The sequence below is a fragment of the Phocoena phocoena genome, chromosome 9 (assembly GCF_963924675.1).
Source record: "Phocoena phocoena chromosome 9, mPhoPho1.1, whole genome shotgun sequence".
NCBI lineage: Eukaryota > Metazoa > Chordata > Mammalia > Artiodactyla > Phocoenidae > Phocoena > Phocoena phocoena.
This window is the reverse complement of record NC_089227.1, coordinates 83,446,788-83,465,709: the sequence shown is the minus strand read 5'-3', so window position 1 is coordinate 83,465,709 and position 18,922 is coordinate 83,446,788. Positions and strand designations below refer to the sequence as shown.

At 41.0% G+C, this 18,922-nt stretch overlaps 1 protein-coding gene across 1 annotated transcript in view; it reads right to left on the bottom strand.

Moving 5' to 3' along the window:
- The window catches only part of NRF1 (nuclear respiratory factor 1), an 89,669-nt gene that overhangs the window by 34,638 nt on the left and 36,109 nt on the right, over positions 1-18,922 (bottom strand). The window contains exons 5-9 of the mRNA XM_065884004.1: positions 17,115-17,273; positions 15,895-16,092; positions 14,733-14,834; positions 8,143-8,300; positions 61-185 (exon numbers count right to left, since the gene is read on the bottom strand). Of these exons, the coding sequence (XP_065740076.1) occupies positions 61-185; positions 8,143-8,300; positions 14,733-14,834; positions 15,895-16,092; positions 17,115-17,273 (742 nt within the window). The remainder of the gene's footprint in view (positions 1-60; positions 186-8,142; positions 8,301-14,732; positions 14,835-15,894; positions 16,093-17,114; positions 17,274-18,922) is intronic.

Below are 18,922 nucleotides of genomic sequence, written 5' to 3'. Positions count from 1 at the left end.
GTCATGAAGGTTTAAGTGGAAACAGGGAAGAAATTCAATAAAATATTTATGCTCTCTTACCATTAGCATCTTGGACTCCAGTAAGTGCTCCGACAGCTGCTGCGGTTTCCCCAGACAGGACTATCTGTCCCCCCCCTTGCAAGGTGGCCTCAGCCAGGGTGGCGACAGCATGGGCGGCAGCTTCGCTGTGGGTATAGAAAGAGGAGGGGGGAATGTATGAGTTGAATAAAGGTATAGCACTGCAGCAAGACAAACCAAACTTTCAGCCTTCCCTAGGATCTCTCCACTGACTCCATGTTTGTGAGCCTACCAGCACATAAGGCTATTGACAGAATCAGAGCAATTTTTAAATGATAATAATAAATAGCTAGAGAAATCCCAAGTCTTTCACGTTTATACAGCTAATGTGAGATTTTCTTTAAACCTAGGAAATGGGTGTTTAAGGACAGAAGGCACGCATTCCCAGTCCCTTCTTTATCAAGATCAATTGAGTGCCTGTAAGCCATAGTGGAAGCTCTGATCCATATTCACAATGCAAAAGCCATTTTGGTTGTCAATCACAATGTTTTCTTTTTCTCTTTTCTCTTTACGGTAACACAAGGCAGACCATCTGAAACTGCCTTTTTGTTTGTTTTTGTTTTTTTTTTTTTGCGGTACGCGGGCCTCTCACCGTTGTGACCTCTCCCGTCGCGGCTCCGGACGTGCAGGCCCAGCGGCCATGGCTCACAGGCCTAGCCGCTCCGCGGCATGTGGGATCTTCCCGGACCGGGGCACGAACCCGTGTCCCCTGCATCGGCAGGTGGACTCTCAACCACTGCGCCACCAGGGAAGCCCTGAAACTGCCTTTTTATAGCTAAGGATGGATGATAATGTGAGGAGTCAGCAACCTGGACTTGCTATTCAATTAATATTAAATAATTACTCAATACTCTGCAATAACCTATATGGGAAAAGAATCTGAAAAAGAATAGGCATGTGTATATGTATAAATCACTTTGCTGTACACCTGAAACTAACAAACATTGTAAATCAACTATACTCCACTATAAAATAAAACTTTTTTAAAAGATACATAAAAATATATCAAATAATAGCAATTTGGTTTACATCCATGATTCCAAATACAAAGTAATGGTTGACTAATATCTTGCAAAGTTCAGCCCTTCCTTTTGCTTCATGTATAGGTAGGCAGAACTAAATTAACACTTAAAAGTTTAAATTATCACTATAAGCCCAAAATCCTTGACTCTACAAACATAATGAAATAATAAACCTCCCTTCACTGCAAACCAAACACTCTGCATAACAGGAAGATATTAGCCATCTATTTATAGTAAACACTATTCTAGCAGTTTGTATCCCATTTTTCTTTTCCTTATTGTATGCTTTTACTATATGCATAAATACCCACTTTTATTGATTCGATGATGATACAAACTATAAAATGTATTACTGTTTCATGTGCCAGCAAAAAAAGAAGAGTTCCTGGGCATTCCGTGGTGGTCCAGTGGTTAGGACTCCATATTTTCACTGCCAGGGCCCGGGTTCGATCACTGGTCAGGGAACTAAGATTCCCAAGTCCCACAGCACAGACAAAAAAAAAAGATCCTGACAATTGTAATCGTAAGATTATAGTTTACCATCCAAACTTCAGAGATGTTAAAATGTGGAAGAAAAGAAAAAAAGAACCCACCAGATAAATTCATCACCTCTCCTGGGAAAGTACCAGGTACCACTCTGCACAGTTACTGAGGGAGTATCAAAAGTGGGCATGGAGAAAAGGAGGTGGTGTCATTTAGTTTATCAGAGGTGGACAAAGTCCTGGGTTTGACAAATAAGCTAGTTGATTCAGCTTTGTTCTGAAGCTGCAGACTTTGCCACAACTATGGCAGTCATCTCGCAAAAACAAGCTGTAGGGGAGGATGGGGCGGGGGGCAGCTGTGGACCATTTAGGGCAAACGTGTCACGACTGTGGGCAAAGCAATGTGTACCAAACTTAACAGTGTCACTTTCATCTAAGAGAGTCAGCAAACAAGTAAAGCAACTGACATAATCATTCTTCTGGGGAAGACTTCTTGGTCACTATAAGGATGTTAGGAAGCAGTTTAAGAAGTCCAATGGACAGAAAAGTCTCATTAAATAGAAAATTCTGCCCTTCTTGCTAACTTGCCTTGCTTTTTAAATTGTTATGTGTGTGTTTAAAAAGTTATTTTTCTCTGATAATAAAATGCATGTAGAAACTTGTAAAAATTCATTAAGTATAAAAGAAAAATTTTAAATATCACGCAGAGATAAGAGCCATTTTCCTTCTAATCTTTTTTTTTTTTTTGCGGTATACGGGCCTCTCACTGTTGTGGCCTCTCCCGTTGCAGAGCACAGGCCCCGGACATGCAGGCCCAGCGGCCATGGCTCACAGGCCCAGCCACTCCGCGGCACGTGGGATCTACCTGGACCGGGGCACGAACCCATGTCCCCTGCATCGCCAGGTGGACTCTCAACCACTGCGCCACCAGGGAAGCCCCCTCCTTCTAATCTTAAACACAATTTTAAACAGATAATCAGGATCATACTGTACACACAGTTTTATAGCCTGCTTTTCTTACCTAACTTGGTATTTCCCCATATAAATACTCTTTGACATTTATTCAAAATAATAAGTTAAATGTAAAACTGCTGATTCCCCCCACCCCCTTTTCTATTTGTTCAGCTGTGGTAACTTTGTTTTTTTTTTGTTTTTTTTTTTTTGTGGTAACTTTTAATTTCCAGGCTTCCTTTAACTTAGTTCAAGATCATGATTACATATTTCAAATTTATTTACTTCCTTTATAAAAAATTTGGGGATGGAATTGAGGTTGAGCAAAAAGCTGAACAGAATCATAGAGTTTCCACGCGGCCCCTTTAAAAGCTAAGATCAATCTCTGTGCTAAAACGTACTTCCGATGTGATACCCACAGCCAGTCATTCCATAGTATCTATAACATGAATTCAGAGCCAAAGTGGACCCTGGATCTGGAATTACTAATAAGGCTATTCTTTACCTTTTACAAGGTAGATTTTAATTTTAGGATGCTTTATAATTATTTATTAGAGATAGTAAAACGAATGATTATTTAGTGCCTAGACCCTTAACTTTTAATATTTTTCTGAGAAACTTGTGTCAAATAATACTACCAGCCAATTCTGCAGTGTTCAGCTATCACGGATTAACGATAAAAATATTTAACACTCTGACCTGAGACTTCATGGAAAGCCAAAAAGGATATTCTTTGGAAAATGCTTCAGCTGTGTGGTATTTTGAAAAAGAAAGCTGGTATATGAGAACTGTTTATATGGAAATAGGAGCTGTGTTTACAGGTTACCTCAGCAACTGCTCATTTCCCCACTGCTTTTATCACAATCTACAATAATCTTATTTCTATGACCATCAAAGGTGATGTCCTGCCACTCCTGGACACATGCTTTCAGGGTGAAATTTCACAGGCTATGAGGGGGAGAGCAGCCACCCAAGCCCTGACCCGGAAGAGTCCCTGTATCCAGTCATACCCATTTTATAATGTCTGAAGCTCTAAGTATTTGAAATCATTTTCTTTAGTGCCTTTCTAAAATATGTTATGCTGGAAGAAAAGCTGTGAAGCAGCAACAACTAAAGCAATCTGGGATGCCAGGGATGAGGGGTCCGACAGGGATGACAGGTCCACAGGTCGGTGAGGTTAGTTACTGCATGCCATGTTCAGGGGCCAGGGGCAAAGCAGCAATGGATGGATCTTTTACATGGTGCAAAAGACAATGGTGACGCCTGTGGTCAGCAGACTATCATTCTCAAGTCTATTCTAACCATTAGACTTCATGGGAAGTGATCAAACTGTACTGCGAGAAAAAGGTTACCTTCACTTAAAAGGTGAGTAGGGATCAAAATGTCTCTAAGCTACCACTTAGCAATTTTTCGACAAAAGTCATTTCCAAACCAGTTACAAATGAGAAGTTTCTAACAAGCCCCCCGCCCCCACCTTTTTTCTGTCAATGTTTTATCTGCAAGTGTCCCACCTTCACCTATAGGAAAAAGAGGCAGTTGCATAGTCCCTGTCCTCTATTTCCAGAGAGGATTTCTGATCTAGGTTGTCCATCCCATGTTACTGGACAAATAAATACAAGTTCATATATTAAAGCCATGTTTTATTTTAGTAAGATCTCTAATTTTAAGTCAATATTTTCATTTTAAAAAATGGTAAGAGTTGGGCTTCCCTGGTGGCGCAGTGGTTGAGAGTCCGCCTGCCGATGCAGGGGACACGGGTTCGTGTCCCGGTCTGGGAAGATCCCACATGCAGCGGAGCGGCTGGGCCCGTGAGCCATGGCCGCTGAGCCTGCGCGTCCGGAGCCTGTGCTCCGCAACGGGAGAGGCCACAACAGTGAGAGGCCCGCATACCGCAAAAAAAAAAAAAAAAAAAAGGTAAGAGTAAGTTTTTCTTTAGAAACATGATTCACTTCTTTTCTTTAAGCAAAGTCTCTTCACAGCAAAAGAACAGCAACTCTAACTTTCTTGAGCGTTTGTTTCCCCATAGCACTGAGTCACAGCACTACACACAGCAGACACTCAGTAAAAACTGTCTTCCTGTCAACAACATCACATAAATTTCTACCAGAGCAAATGTAGATTCAGTCTACCAATATTTATCATGTACCTGTCTCTATGTGCAAGGACTGTACTGGCTTTGCAGGACTTGTGTAAGAGGGAATGTAAGTTTAGGACAACTTAACCAACGACCTGAAACTTCAAATTAATCACTGTATTGCAACAAGCAAATGATGATTTCATTTCCTTTCCTGTCTGGTTGTTCAGGGTGAACAGGTCTGAGGTGTGACGCTCTGCTTTTCATTTGTTCACTTTGATTCTCTCTCTATCTCCTTCCTAAAAGTGTTAATTTATTCTGTATTTTGAAAATAATTAAAATTAACTAGCTTCTAGATTTTTAAATTACAATTTCTCCATACCCCTTTTGGGTATGGAGGGTGGGCTACAGGTTGTCTGAGCCCAGGGCCCTCATTCTAACTTGCTATACAAAATTCTTTTAACAGCATGGTTGAAAAAAAGGTCTGTCCTGCACCTGTCCTGATCCCCTTTCCCCTCAACAGCTGAGAGAACCCCTCTGCCTTCTTGTTCTCCAGCTGCCATTCCATGTAGCCTGCCTGCCTCTCTCTGCTCTGCACCCACATCTGCTGTTTACAATGCAGCAGAGGTGCAGGTGATTGTCAGAGAACCATGCTTGTTCCATCTGCACCTGAAAAAGAGAGGCTGGAAGGGAGCAGCTCTAGGAAATCGTTTTGTTACCACAGGAACAAAGACCCGATTCGCAGTGTACTTTTCACTAAGACGACTTCCAGCAACGAATTCTTTGGAGAGGCTGGGAATGGGTCTCATCCCATAGAGAAGCAAACACAAAGGGCTTGTGTCTTAAGTCCAATCCTCCTGACGTTAGACAGTGGGTTACCGCTCCTGGAATTAGAAGCCCATGATGTTCCCCTAGTAGCCTGCTATAGTCTAGTCTTCACTGCCAGGCTTGGTTTCTTCACCCTCAGCAGAGGCTGCAACACACCATCCCCCAACACTCATCGGGGTGTTGAACTATCTGATTGCAAACAGATTTCAACATCTCTTTACTCCTACATGCCACAGTGAACCATATTCTCCTTCCTTTGGAGTAAACACTGGAGCCACCTCAGCTGCATCTGAGTTTGTTAACAAGCCCTCAGGGGAAACCATTACCCTCCTTGCCTTTAGAAATAAGCCCTGGTCCTTACACTAAAGGGAGCCAGAATGTGCCTCATGTTTTCCACTATGTACAGGGTTCCCAGGACACTCTCACTTCACTGGAATAGCAAAGGTGCTGGCTCGATGAAATGAAGTTTTTCTGGTCTTTGATGGTGGCCTTTTAGACCCCACGCTACAGTGAGGGGTTACCGGACCAAAAGGAAGGAGGTTTCACTCTGGCCATAGCTTTCAGGAAGTTTATCTGTGTGTCCTCTCTCAAAGGTACAGGTAGGATTGAGTCAAAGTGTAAGGAATCAAATAAGACTTTCATGTTACTGAAAAGTGATATGGTTCAATGGGCTAAGAAAAAAGTTTCTATCCCAGGTCACTCAGGGACTCACTGGTAACTCTGGAAGGAGAAGCGTTTGTGTATGTTTCAGTTTTTTATACCTGACCAACCACCAAGTCCTTACCATACTTCCTTCAAAATCAGTCACTTTATCTCCACTCTTACTACTAGTTTCCACACCTTTGACAAGTCATACCTGGACTGCCTCTTCTTAACTGGCCTTCTACTTTTAATCTCTTCTCGCTGTAAACAATTCTAAGTAGACAAATTTTAAAATATAAGTTAAATGATAATAAGTATAATTCTTGAAATGCTAATTACAGGCCAGACACTTTGATGAGAGTTTTATATACATCATTTCATTGAATCTTTATGATTCTACATGATGAAAATTATCCTTATTATAATGATGATGAGACTAATGCTCAGGGGTTAAATTTCTCCAGATCAAATGGCAACTAAATGGCAGAGGTAGGATTCAAACCTGAATCTCTACGACCTCAGAACCCTCTTCTCAGCCACTATACTATACAGCTTGATGGAAATCTTCTGTACATAAGCCTATCAAGGCTTTCTAGTGTCTACCACAGCCAATCTAAACTTCAACTGATTTTTATATTTTGGAGGAAGTGATCCCCTTACTCTGAATTCCTATGTTCATAGTCTACACCATACATTTGGACAGTAAATTACACTCTGAGTAATATGTGTTTTACTTAAATCAATCTCCCCATTCACAGTATGATTTCTTTTTTTTTTTTTGCGGTACGCGGGCCTCTCACTGTCGTGGCCTCTCCCGTTGCGGAGGACAGGCTCCGGACGCCCAGGCTCAGTGGCCATGGCTCACGGGCCCAGCCGCTCCGCGGCATGTGGGATCTTCCCAGATCGGGGCACGAACCCGTGTCCCCTGCATCGGCAGGTGGACTCTCAACCACTGCGCCACCAGGGAAGCCCACAGTATGATTTCTTTTAAGGCAGACATTATATCTTAGAGCATTCTTTATTTACAGCCTTACCCAGTAGAGTGCTGGCATGTCACAAGAGTTCAAAGACTATTTGAGGCTAACAGCTGCTGCATGTAATGTTAACAGCAACCTTACCATATGCTGGGCACTGAACTAAGGATTTCACATGCATTGACTTTTCCCATTCTCACAGCACCCCTACAAAGTAGGCACTGTTTTTACCCCCCCGCCCCACCATTTTACATAGAGGAAAGCCTTGGCATTGAGCTCAAGTAAATCACCCAAGGTCAAACAGCTAGTAAGTGACAGAGCTGGGATTCAAACCCAAGTAGCCTGGCTTCAAAGCACACTCTTAACCATTAGTTAAAAGGTCTGGGTCCATTGAAAATAAAATTGTGTAAGCAATGAACAACAAGAAGAATAATATGGGGATGATTTTTTTCTGTCAACAACGAATAGAAGGAACCAAGCACGGAACAAAACAATTTAGTTTTGGAAATTACCTCTTACTAGAGTATTCCATTCTGCAGTATCCTTCCTAAACATATCTGAAGAAAAAAAATTCAGTTTCTCCCAATAATCCAAAACTTATTTTATTTCGAAGTCACTGATAAGCAAGGGAAACAAACTTCCTGAAAGTCAGTAAAGTCAGCTCCTGACCAGCTAAAACATGGATTAATAGCCATAACAAAAAGCAGTTTCTTAGTAGGATAAAAGGAAAATCAATCCTGAAGCTTCTTGATTTTTTATTACATCCTTTGGTCCCTTTAAAAACACAAAGTACTTACATCTTGCTGCTTTTGGTCTGTTAAGGAGCACAGAATAGGATAAAGCAAAAGGGACCCATGTCCCTTGACCAGAAGGCTTGAGCTGGAAGTCAGGCTGGACTGGTTGCTGGGGATGGGATAGGATGGGAATGCAGTAGGTGAGGGCTGATTATAAAACAACTTACAGTATCCTATGGGTTAAGAGTATTAAGTTCCAAATGCCAATTGTGACAAACTGAGGTACAACATTTCTCTTTACATCTGTATACAGGGACAGATTCGACCTCCTCTTTTATCGCCCACCCCTGCCTCCACCTGTTGAGTGCCATGGTGACTGTGGCTCCCTGCTGCATCTCCTGAGAAGCTGCCACTGCAGCCTCTGCCAATGATGCCACTGCCTGGGTAGCCTCTGATGCTTGTGTCGTCTGGATGGTCATCTCACCTCCTTGTAACGTGGCCCAATTTTGTTCCACCTGAGGCAGAAAAGGACATGATAGTTAAAAAATCAAACTCACAAAAGGATTATGATTTTTAAAAGTCATTTTTCTAAAAAACTGCTATGTGCTCAGCCAAATACATACATACTTTTAAATTAACATGAATTACAACGTATAGAACAGGGTTTTTAGCATATCTTTGGTGTTAAAAAGGGGGGTATTAGAATATATACTTGAATTTGCTTATATTTGCGTAAAGAAACTCTGGAAGGACACAAAAGAAACCATTGAAAATATTTTCCTCAGTGTGTGCAGAGGGAGGAGTTGTGGGAATAGGTTGGATAGAAGGCAGAAAGAAGATTTTCCATTGCATCCTTTTACATAAATTTTGAAATATCTGAGTCATATCAATATAGTACCTATTCTAAAATTAAAGTTTCTGAATAAATCATAAGTATAATTCTAAAAAAGTTCAAACTGTACCAAAGGGAATACAATGCCAGTACTCCAGACCCTTTACCCAAAGGCCACTGTTGTTACCTATTTCTCTATTTCTCATGCATCTTTGCAGGGATATTCTCTTGATATGTGAGCATATTTACACATACACATACACACACTCAAGAAAAATGGCAGTACTTGCTACATGCCTTTTGTACCTTGCTTTTTTTCATAAACAATACAGCTCTGAAATGATTTTACTTTGGAATGTATCAAACTGCTTCACTCGTTCATGATTCATAATAATGGCTGCATAGCATTATATTATATGGATACACCATGATTTACTTAACCAGACATCTTTTAATGGGCATTTAGGTAGTTTCCAGTGTTTTGCTATTACAAACAGTACTGTGATGAATATCCTTACACACTACTTTGTATAGTTTATGTGAGTCTACTTACTGAGTAAATTCCTAGAAGTGGAATTATATATCAAAATTATTTTGTATTTTTATTTTTGATGGAAACTGCCAAATTCAGTAAACAATTTTTTTAATGTAGCAAAACCTGCTTTTCTTTTACTGGGGAGGAATTATGAAGAAACGAAACAAGCAACAAAACAAACAAACAAAAACATACTATCTGGTTATATAGAGTAGATTAGAATTCATCTTTTCTAGATCTAGAACAGGGTTTCTCAACAATAGCACTATTAACATTTTGGGTTAAATAATTCTTTGTTGTGAGGTCTGTCCTGTGGATTGTAGGATGTTTAGCAGCATCCTTGGTTTCTACCCGGTAGATGCTAATACATCCTCCACAATCATGATAATCAAAAATATCTCCAGACATTGCCAAATGTCCTCTCTGAGGGGTACAGGGGTTGCCCCGGGTTGAGAACCACTGACTTTAGTACAATGCTTTGCCGTTTAGAGATTTTTTTTTCAGTCCTGGATACCTGAATCTAGCTACTTCAGTCCATTTTGCTCAATAAATACTGGTTAAGTATCCCCTCGCCCCCCGCCCCCACCCCTCCACCCAAAACCAAAAAGCAACAGGGGTAGTGAAAGCAGTTTTTATTCTACGATACGGTAGGTGATAAATCAAGCAGCTCATGTATACTATTTCTACAGACTCAGGTCTCAGGATGTTAGCTGTGTTTACTGGAGCTCTTTCTGGGGCGCAGTGAGTGGTAAACTTGTGCCTTCATGTTACTGTGTCCCAAAGAAAGTGTCACAAGCTCTAGGAGACACAGATACTTAAAATGCCTCCCGTGGGACTTCCCTGGTGGCGCAATGGTTAAGAATCCACCTGCCAATGCAGGGGACACAGGTTCGAGCCCTGGTCCAGGAAGATCCCACATGCCGTGGAGCAAATAAGCCCAAGCCCCACAACTACTGAGCCTGCGCTCTTGAGCCCGCGAGCCACAATACTGAGCCCACGTGTCACAACTACTGAAGCCCACGCGCCTAGAGCCCGTGCTCCACAGCAAGAGAAGCCACCGCAATGAGAAGCCCACGTACCACAACGAAGAATGGCTCCGCCCACCGCAACTAGAGAAAGCCCATGCACAGCAACGAAGACACAACACAGCCAAAAATAAAATAAACAAAATTTAAAATAAAATAAAATAAAATAAAATGTCTCCCACTTTGGCTCTATTGCTATACTTGGATTGTCACAGTGCTCCTCCAAATGTTTGTCAAAAGCTCCCCAGAGAATGAGACATTCCTTTGAGCTACATTAGTATTTGCCCTGAGTTCTTATAGACAGTGGGCTGTGCCAGCAAGCCTTCAGGGCCCAACATTAAGAGCCAGAGATGCCCTACTTCCTTCCTGTAGAGCTGCAAAGTTGCCCACTCAGGAATTCACGAAACTCTTGCTTCTTAAGGTATTACCTCTTTGATCTCATTATTCCAATGAGCATCACTGCAAACAACGCCACTTTAGATGGCAAGTTACACTGCCAATCCATAGATGGTTGATGATTCCACTCAGAACACCAGCTGAAGCTGGCCAGCCCTGTAGCATTTCCCTCTTTCCAGATCTGCCCCTCTATATTTCTGCCCATCCCATTGCTGAGTATGGCCTAGTGCAGCTCTCTCAAGTACTCATACTCTACAGCAGCAACTTAATACATATACATTTGGTTACAGCTATATTTGTAGTGAAAATGGTATTAGAATGTTGCCGTACACAGTATACTTTAAGGAAGTTAAATTTGTGGCACAAAAGATTAATGGATGGTAGTAAAGGGTGGAGAAGTGGGAAGAAGCAGATGAAGAGATTTCTATTCAGAGTAATGACAGGTAATAAATAAATCAGCTCAGGTGTTAACGCTTCTTTGGAATTTCCTATTCTTGAGTCTCAGTGCTTTAGAGTTGTGTTTGCTTGAGCTCTTGCTGTGCTCCCTTTCCATCTTTTGGGAGCCACTGTGTGGTTATCTATGCCTGGATGTCACCATGTCCCAGAGAAAGGCCACAAACTCTAGAAGGGAAAGATATTCAGAGGATGTACAGTTAGCTTCTGTGCTTTTCTGAGAGAGACCCACTACAGTGAGGCCCTTCAAACTGTGGCTATCCTTGTCTCTCTGGCTACCGTGAACCACCTTGGCTTTTCCACACTTTCACACTGTGATGCACTGATTGTGATGCTCCCTTTGAGAGGAACACAACTCCCATCCTTTGCTTCCTGTTCACCCCTCTAGTCTGAGCTCAGGTGAGATTAGAGCCAAGACAACTCCACTTAAAGACAACTCCCTATAGTCCAAGGCTCAGGACCTCTCCTCTGGGTTCCACAGTACTCTGGGCTTGCTTCCACTAGATCCTTATCTGATTGCCATTTTCTCTACCACCTACCTGGGTGCTCCTTAAGAGCAAGAATGGTCTTTTTTTTTTTTTTTTTTTCAGTACACGGGCCTCTCACTGTTGTGGCCTCTCCCATTGCGGAGCCCGTCCGGACGCGCAGGCTCAGCGGCCATGGCTCACGGACCCAGCCGCTCCGCAGCATGTGGGATCTTCCCGGACCAGGGCACGAACCCGTGTCCCCTGCATCGGCAGGCGGACTCTCAACCACTGCACCACCAGGGAAGCCCAAGAATGGTCTTTACTCTCCTCTACCTATAGTATACATAGTGTCTGGCACATGGTTCAGAAAGCATGTACTTAATGGATAGATGAAGAACATGTTCCTTTATTCAGATCTCCCTACTTGCTCTTCAGCATACCTATATTTCAAATAAACTGATATTCAAAAATTGATATTCAAAAAAAACCCACCTAAAATAAGCCGTGCTACTTCAAAACTGTTACATGTGTTGATGGTTCAGTTTAAAATTCATGTCTCTAATGTCTCTGTACTTTGGTTTCTTCTTCTAACAGAAGCACATGTCCTACTATTATCCGATATCATTTCTCTTTCAAATTTCAATTTTTCTGACACATAATGCAATTAATATCACCCATACCAATTGGTGGTCTTACCACAGAATAAATTCTCAAATCCATTTTTACTGTAAATATGCCATCAAAATGGAAATTGTGTATTTTGAAATCAATATATATAGTTTATTTCATATTATTTTGAAATTCTTTCCTTATTCATTTCTAAATGTTTATGTAATTTGTTCTGTGTCCCTAATTAGTTTTAAGTTGCATTAGGTTAGAGATTCTTTTGGTTTCTTTATAACTACTTAGATTATTCGATATTCTCAGCACACAGAGTACTCAGAGTTGGGAGACCATTTTATTACCAGAAGAGACAGGCCCACAGAAGGTCCTTCTTATAAATGTAACCAATTGCAACTAACTGGATGTTAAATGCAGTATGATCTAATGTAAGAGCTCTCACTGGCAAGGCTAGGATAACGAAATAACCTTAAAACTTCCAGAAGTATAGGTATTGTTTATTTTTGTAAATAACTTTCTGTTCCTTGGAGAAACAATGCTACATACAGGCAGTAGGGTGTTTCTACTGAGGCACCTGATGCAATGCTTTGTTGGCTTGATATGGTCTTATCTGTCCCAAGTCAGTGAGATATTCTACTTACAGTCCTCATGGCTCAAAACTAAGATGCTGACAACCATGTCAACATCTAATCAGAAGGCACACAGAAGCAAACTATAGACTCTAAAACATTTTGCCACTTTCTGAGATAACCTATGCTTCTTTTCTTCATATTTTTGTTTCATTGTAAGTGTGGGGTTAGAATTTTTTTAATCTGACTGAATCTGGGTATTAACCAACAGGTTATTTGTATATATCATTCACACACTTCCACACGATGACTTTAAAACGACATCAGTGTGCTGGAAAAGCCATAGATATGTGACTAAGATTTTTGTATCCTTCATATTTTCCATGAACTTTTGGATACATTGGTTGTGTGAAGTTATTCTGTAAAATGGGTTTCAAAGAATTAGTCTCTAGAGAAGTGTTTAAGCAACTCAAAGTTACTTTCTTTAAGAGTACCCAGGAAACATTCAGTAGGGAGATGCCTAAATAACTTTGACTGAGTCAAAAAGTAAAAAGTAACAAATCCCATAAATGTACCCACCACTGTCTTTGCTACCTCTTTCACACTTCAAGGAGTGTCTGTCCTCTAGTTTTAGTGTTTGGGGACTGACGAATTTTCCCCTCAGCTAATCCATTCTCTTTCATGATGTTTATATACCTTTAAAAGTAAATCTGTTGACTTCTACCTTTCTATACTGGAACAGCAAAGGGTAGCTCCTGCCCCAAACCTTCCCAGGCTCCCTCACTGGAAACACTCTCTCTTGAAGCTACAGACCACTTTGCAGCCTCTCTGACAGCAGGAACCACAGTTCATTTATGCAGATGCTTCTCTCTCCCTGAGAGCAGGGTTCCTGTGTAAATCAACGCTACATATCTAACACCTCAACTGCAGCACAGCGGGGGGCTCAACACATGCCGGCTGACAGGAGCCTGCTGTATTTCTCTTCACCTTGCTAGCCATGACCCTGTATCAGTTCTCTCCCTTCCCTGAGATGCACAAATGATAGTGATTTTGTGGTGTTCTGAGTGGAAATATTCCATGGTTTTGAACAAGGGTGAGATAATATTTTTAGCTTTATTTCTGATATTGCTCTTTGACATTTGTTGACTATTTTTCAAATTTCAGAAGTATAACCTTTAGGTGAAAAGTCCACAGTGACTTAACGAACCCTTTCCTGAACTTCACTAATGGCTCAGAGCTTAGACAACATTTTTCTAATTGCGTTACCCAGCTTCAACACTTACACTGCGCCTTTGGGCAAGTCACCTAACCTTTCAGTTTCATCATGTATAAAGCAAAGATGATAACAGAACCTATACTTCCTAGGGTTGAGGAGTGCTTAGTTTACCGAGTGTCAATAAAGGTTAGCTACCTTCCTTTAAGTTAACATCCCATAATTATCTCAGTTTTGATAGGGAAGGATTTTCCTGTTCCTTTTTTTTTTCCCCTGGCCGTGCCACGCAGCTTGTGGGATCTTAGTTCCCTGACCAGGGATTGAACTCAGGCCACAGCAGTGAAAGCGCTATGGCCGAGTCCTAACCACTGGGCCTCCAGGGAATTCCCAGGAAAGGATTTTCTTGTGAAGTCTTTTCAAAGGCTCATTTAAAATGCAATAAATCATGTCTACTGATTTACAAATATATATACCCCTTCAAAGAATGTTTTAGTCAGCTTTAGTTTTAATGATCTATTTTTTTTCATAAAGTCCAAAGATAAATTCTTTGGGATTCACAGCATAAAAGTACTAAATCCTATGTTACAAGTATACAATTGTAAGTTCCTGAAAGTTATGCCTGAATCATAAGGATCCATAAATTTCGATTGTTATAATTAACATACACAGAGTAAGCTACTTCACAAAACTGACATGGTGTGATGTCTTAAACGGTTTAAATAAAACAATGCTACAGACGCGTAGGCTACTTACAGTCTCTTCATCTTCTGGACCCTCCCTCTCCCTCACCTATACATTTGAGTATTTAAGTGGAAACAGACAGAATCCTTTCTTACCTCTCCATCAGCCACAGCAGAGTAATTCACTTGGGCAACAGTGACTGTGGTTGGCAATTCTGAAGCATCAGCCAATGTGGCTACTGTTGCCCCTGTACCAACCTAAAGAAAAAACATGGAAAGTGATGTGTCAGTGGATGGATCCTTCAACCTCTCCTTTACTCAGAAGTTAAGTTCAGATAATCCCAAATTCAGCAGAGGTAATGATTAATATGCCTTGTAATATGAAATGAATTACTAAAATCACATCTCAGACACTAACATGGGTTTCAGAGTTTTACTTCAACCATATAAGTCACTATGAGAAGCCATCATGTTTCATCATTGGTGCCCAGTGTCAGTCAACCAACTCTCTACTCTCTCCCCAATCTGAATTTTAGACGCTCCCTCTATCTACCAACAAATTACGTTTCACCTCAGAAGTGGTAATTCAGAAGGAATATTTCCTGGCCACTGAGAGAGTGAAATGGTAAAAAAAAAAAGAAGCCATTTTTACAGTGCTTTGATTTGGAAATGTCTAGAAATGCTATCTATAGCTTTGTATTTAGCAAAATGCAAACAATTTAAAATATTATTCAAAAAATAGAGTTCAGGTAGGAAGATCTTGGGGAGCTGTATAAAATTAATACAAGAATTTATATAAAGACAACTTTCTTGGGCTTCCCTGTTGGCGCAGTGGTTAAGAATCCGCCTGCCAATGCAGGGGACACGGGTTTGAGACCTGGTCTGGGAAGATCCCATATGCCGCAGAGCAACTAAGTCTGTGTGCCACAACTACTGAGCCTGAGCTCTAGAGCCCGCAAGCCACAACTACTGAGCCCACGTGCCACAACTACTGAGCCTGTGCTCTAGAGCATGCGAGCCACAATTACTGAGCCCACATGCCACAACTACTGAAGCCCGTGCGCCTAGAGCCCATGCTCCGTAACAAGAGAAGCCACCACAATGAGAAGCCCACGCACCACAACAAAGAGTAGCCCCCACTCGCTGCAACTACAGAAAGCCAGCACACAGCAATGAAGACCCAATGCAGCCAAAAATAAATACATTAAATAAATTAAAAAAAAAAAAAAAAAAAAAAGACAACTTTCTCCAGTCTGAGGTGAGGTGCCCACTGATCTGCCTCAGAAACCACAATCTGGTAACCAGAAGGTTTACTCACCTGGATAAGCGAGACAGTGCCATCAGGGTTACTAAAGGTCTGGACTACAGTCTGTGATGGTACAAGATGGGCTATACTGTGTGTGGTTGTGGCCTGTGTTTGTGTTTGCTGATCTTCAAAAGCATACAAAAGGTCCTCCCGCCCATGCTGTTTATAACAGTTTTTAACTATGGTCCGTAGTGCCTGGGTCCATGAAACCTGTCATCAAAAGACCAGAAAAGCACATTAAGTCACAAAGAATGTTGGTTATTCAGTTCTACTGTGGAATAAGCAGCTGCTTATTTATCAAACCAAACCAAACTTGCATGGAGTAACTCTCTCAGGATTATTTCCCACAGACCGATTTGGACATAAAGAAATTCAGCACCAAGTACCAACAATTTCACACTGGTTTCCTTCCTGATCAAAGTCGGGTTTAACTTTTGGGTATTCCTGAGGCCAACTGTTAAACTTCTCACAGAAGAAGGTTACTCTTTCATCAAGAATTTTATTTAAGATTTTAAAAAATATTTATTTATTTATTTGGTTGTGCCGGGTCTGCTGTTGCGGCACGCGGGATCTTCGTTGCAGCACGTGGGATCTTCAGTTGTGGCATGTGGGCTCTTAGTTGCAGCATGAGGGACCTAGTTCCCTGACCAGGGATCGAACCCGGGCCCCCTGCATTGGGAGTGTGGAGTCTTAACCACTGGACCACCAGGGAAGTCCCTTTATTCGAGATCCTCAGTAGATCTGAGGATCTAACTGAAAAAAATGAGTATGCAGAACAAGTAAGGGAGGACACCTGGTTTAGTCTTTCTTCTTTTTTAAAATAAGTTTCATTATCAGCAGACTTCACTAACTTCACATCTCTCTATATTTATATTTTCAACAGTGATGCTTGCTAATCAGAAATAAGGACATTTCAAGTCTTCAAAGTGATTAATACCTTTTACTTCAAGTTTCGTTAGTTTTTCCAAGCACCTTATAAAATTAAAACTGCTCCAAAAGGCAACTATGTAGAGAGAAGTGTAAATTCACAGAGCCATCCCAAGTTTTACAGTGATGGAGTGATGAATGGGAAAGGCTATAAATCAGAGAATATCAAACCTCTTTTGGGGGATAGGTTTGACTATTACACAAATGTTTTTAGACTTTATAGCATAAGAAGTAGAATAACAAAAATGAGGTGGTTGATTCAGAATGGAAAAGCAATAGGAAACTCAGGCCAGAGGAACCCTCACCCTCTGCTTTTGCTCTTCTGTGCGGACATCGCTCCGAACGTTTGCCCATGGGATATCTTCAGGCCACCAGATGGGCTTGCAGCTTTCTTTACCCCAGCCTGGTTTTCCCCGACCTGTGGAGTACTTCAGCATCTCTGGAATAAACGCCCGAAGCTGGGCCTGGAAAACAAGAGTGTGGTCATCAGTAGTCATGAAAGATGTCTGGGATGTGTTTGTGCCTCCAAACAAATTCTAAGATTATAAAAGAGAGCCTTCCTGGAGGGTTATGGAGAGCCCCAAAATGTGACTGTGAGAACCGTCTGTTTCTCATAGGTCACTATAGCTCCATGGGTGATAGAGAATTATACATATGTTGGTAAAGTACATCTTAAGCTGTATTTCATACACTTGCTCCTATAAGATCAAGAATATCTGCCCCCATGTTTGATTTCCGCCCCCTAAGGTACTATTGATGCTATAGCTTATTTCCCTTCTAGAACGTCCATGCATTTATGGTGTCAAGGTCAATATGTCTTCAACATGTTGTTCTGGAGGTAGTAATCAGAACAATTAGATGAGAGAAATAAGAGGTGACAAACAGATAAAATCACCACTATTTGTAAATGGTATGACTGTGTATCTGGAAATCCCCAGAGGATAAAATGAAAAAACTACTATAAACAATGAGAGTTTGGTAACATGATTGGTCACAAAATATATGAAAATAAATGGGCTTTACTTAATAAAAAGGGAAAATAACTCTTAAACTCTTCTAAAAAGTTTCTAGTAAGATAGTCCAATGTCTATGAGTCTGACATACAGATATACGTATTGAAGCATGTGTTGATCTTAATGAATTTCATTCAGATTTATTTTACAAATCAAATCCAGACCAGACAGATGTTAAACCACAGAAACAACTACCTTTCTTTATCTCCTGGCATGGTAACCACGCTGTGTGTGTATACTGGGGGAGAAGGGGAGCCTACTTTGTGAATATTCTCAATTGCTGACAATGATTTTTGGCAAGAGAAGCAGTTTATCAAGTTATAATCTTCCTCCTCAGACGTACTGCTTTCCCTTGAACCTGGTGGTCTATAGTGTACCAGAGATAAGCAGCATCCTTCATCTAAGAACACACTCATAGTGCCTCTTAAGACCAAAAGGAGAGGACAATTTTAGCATGAGTCACACGCAAGGACACGGGCTTGTAGCCGTAAAATAGAGAAAGAAAAAAAATAGAAATGGGAATACTTAAGTATTAATGAGATAATGAGTACAGCAAAACTTGTATTAAAGAGCCTATTTAAATATCAAGTGTTCTCATTTAAATACTATTTTACCAGAAGATGACAGAAATTGGTACATAACAGGGAAGCATGAAACCAAATCAGTAATGTTTACCTAATAAAGATAGTTCTTGCTGACTGTACTTACATCGTTAATTCTTGCCCCAAGCCTGCCATTTCACCTCCTTCTAAGTACCCCCCATCTCCCAGACAGTCTCCTGCCTGCAGGATAGGGTATTATATACTCCGTTATATATTTGGCTCTGTGGCATCAAGCAGCAGGCTAACAGAAATGTATCCATTTGCAAACCCAGGCTATCAGCTGGCTCATGAGGTCACTTCTTCAGTTATTTTAAGAAAGTGCATCTCAAAGTCATTTTTCCCTTTATCCTGGCTTCCTGGGAGTGTCTTTTTCTAGCCTCAGTTATATAGAGAAGGAAAAGGCTTAGTTCTCACACACAATATTTATATTTCTTCATATAAAGAAATAATAGCTTTCTCTGATGCATAAACAAAATAAACTCATACCACAGACTTTTA